This window comes from Pygoscelis adeliae, unplaced genomic scaffold (assembly GCF_000699105.1).
Source record: "Pygoscelis adeliae isolate BGI_AS28 unplaced genomic scaffold, ASM69910v1 Scaffold122, whole genome shotgun sequence".
Lineage (NCBI taxonomy): Eukaryota > Metazoa > Chordata > Aves > Sphenisciformes > Spheniscidae > Pygoscelis > Pygoscelis adeliae.
Genome location: NW_008824358.1, coordinates 6508419 through 6510875, shown reverse-complemented (window position 1 = coordinate 6510875; position 2457 = coordinate 6508419). Strand labels below are relative to the sequence as shown.

The 2457-nt window shown below is 54.0% G+C and overlaps 1 protein-coding gene across 1 annotated transcript in view; it reads right to left on the bottom strand.

Annotated features, from left to right (window-relative positions):
- Positions 1–2457, bottom strand: part of MERTK (MER proto-oncogene, tyrosine kinase) — a gene marked incomplete at its 3' end in the record, with an annotated part of 23021 nt that overhangs the window by 10014 nt on the left and 10550 nt on the right. Inside the window, 2 exon segments of the mRNA XM_009319646.1 lie at positions 1385–1558; positions 1912–2065. Coding sequence (XP_009317921.1) covers positions 1385–1558; positions 1912–2065 — 328 coding nt within the window.

The following is a 2457-nucleotide window of genomic DNA, read 5'->3' as shown; positions in this document are numbered from 1 at the left end:
GACAGAAACAGAACCTGCTGGGCCACGTGCGGCTGCTTCTCCTCCGATGAAGGAATCCGCCGCTGCAGGGGCGGGAGACCACAGCGCTACCAGGGGTATCGGTATTAAAGGAGGAAATAATGCACATTCTTGCTAACTTTTTTCATTTCCCTCTTACTGGAGTGGTGCCCTTGCTTACAACATCCGAGCAAAACAGCCACTTGATAAACAAGCCTGATCTGTCAAGGAGTGAGTCACAGAGGTTTTTTTGGGAGGAAATGGGATACTCATTTCCTACTCAGAGAGCAGTCTGTACCGGTAGGAGTATGGTGCCCAGATCTACCTCCTAAAGCGATCTCTTCTCTTGCCCGATGCACAACTCCAGCCCGTCAATGCTCTCCGTTAGCATGTGCAACCCCCATCTGTTAGCCAAAAAGAAACTAAAGGGAGCTTCACACCGTGGCCCCAAAATGGTGGTGATGGGCATGCTGCTGGGAGATGCTGTGCAACCCCTCTGGTACGGGGCCGTGCAGAGGTCCAGCTCCGAGAAACATCTTGCGGATGCTCAAGAGCTCCCAGGGAGCTAGCATCGCAAGGAAAAAGCAACAATGCTACACCAGTTAGGAAAGGGATCCTTACATACTACCAGGTTCCAAACTGGGATGGGGGTGATGCCATGGGAGATCAGAGTAGGTGGGATTCCTTCACCAGCTCAGTAAGCTCCCTTACTGAAATGATGCTCTTCCAAAGGACTTAACGATATCACATTTCCAGTTTGGCAGTGGACACCCAAGTGATAGCGCTTATAAGAAAAGCTGCTAGGACCACAATTCTTTAACAAAAACAGTAGCACAGGGCAGTTAAATGCCACTTAGAAAGTCACAGGGGTGAGTGAGTAGTGTTGGCTTATTGTAGCAGAAAACAGTCCTTTGTCCACATCATTAAAACACCCCTTATGCAGCCCAGTGGCAGTCTCTCTGCCCGGCAGGGCTGGTGCCACACTTAGCCATCGGACCAAGACAGATTTGGCGTGTGACGAGGCAGGAGGGGTTTCTCTAGGCCACAGGCCACAGGATATTATACATCTTTGCTCTCTCACCTCTGTGTCAAAACGCCGAGGCCACCCTCCCACACCAAGTTGCACAAGTTTACTTCCCTTTAGAAACAGGAATAGTGAGCAAAAGGTGAATTGCTAGGCTAAGGAAGGGAGGGGAAGTACCGTCGCGGCAGTAAAAATACACTCAGTCCCTCACCACGGGCATAAAAAAATGCCATTTGTGGGGATGACATCAGTACTGGAGGCAGAAGTCTTCTCCCCGCGTCCAGCGTGGGCTGCTGGCCACCCTCCCTGCCTGCCGGCGCCCCACGTGCCTGCGACCTGCCCAGCTCGGGGCACCTCTGCAAGCTGTTTTCCCTTCGTCTTACCCATATTTTGTTTCCATGCATCTTTTCTGGATGACCACGGACAAGCAGAGGATCAGCCCAACAGCAATCGTCCCGCAGATAAAGCCCAGGGCTATGATAAAGGAGTCTGCGTTCCCGGAGGCTGGAGTCGAAGAGGGCGCTGAGGTTATTAATCCTAAGAAAATATCCCATTAATGGAGCCGGTGAAGGACTCAGCCTGCAGCACCCAGGGGTTGGGGGAGGATTTCCTGGGGGCTGAAACCAAACCCAGTAAAGCCCAAAGGGTTACACGGGAGAAGAGGGCATGAGGACCAAGGCTGCACGTGGAGAGCAAGGCTCTCCTGGCTACCAAAGCACGCTGAAGATCCCAGATTCTTGGCCGATAGCCTGGCTGACGGGGAAAACGTCTGAAGGAGGATGGAGGGATGCCAAATGGCCTTGGCCGGGCAAGGAAAGCACACCCTGCGTGCTTCCCCATCACCATCCCCTGCACCCACGCCGCGCGGGCAGGGACAGGCATCTTCTTACCGCTGCCGGGGATGAAGACCTCCACTGGGCTGCTGAAAGGTCCCACTCCCCCCTTGGTGACTGCAGCCACACGGACGGAGCAGGTGGCGTTGGTGGCCACCACGGGCAGGACGGCCACGCTGGTGTTCTGCCAGGCTTCAGCGGAGACATTCTGCTGGAGAGAGGAAGGGAAGAAAATCCTGGGCTGGGGGAGACAGCAGCCCCTCCCTACAGCAGGAGGGAAACCTGGAGATTTATTGAGAATTGTCTCCTTGTCAAACTTCTGCGTTGCTTTGCCTTCACAAGCCCAGAGGAAATGCAGTACCAAGCTATTTACGGAGAATAATAGCCCTGCCTGCAAGAGCCGGATGGGATCTGGAAAGGGGCTGAGCAGCCTTTCCCGTTCAAACCTCGTGCTGCTGTCGCTCCTTGCTTGTCAACAGCAGCGGGACCAGCAGCCTGAGCCAGAAGAGAGGCAGGAAAGCGATCTCGCAAGGAAGGGGGAAAAGCATTTCATGCACTGGTAGTAACATGCATTTTGACCCCCAGCCTTCATTGCGGTCGGCT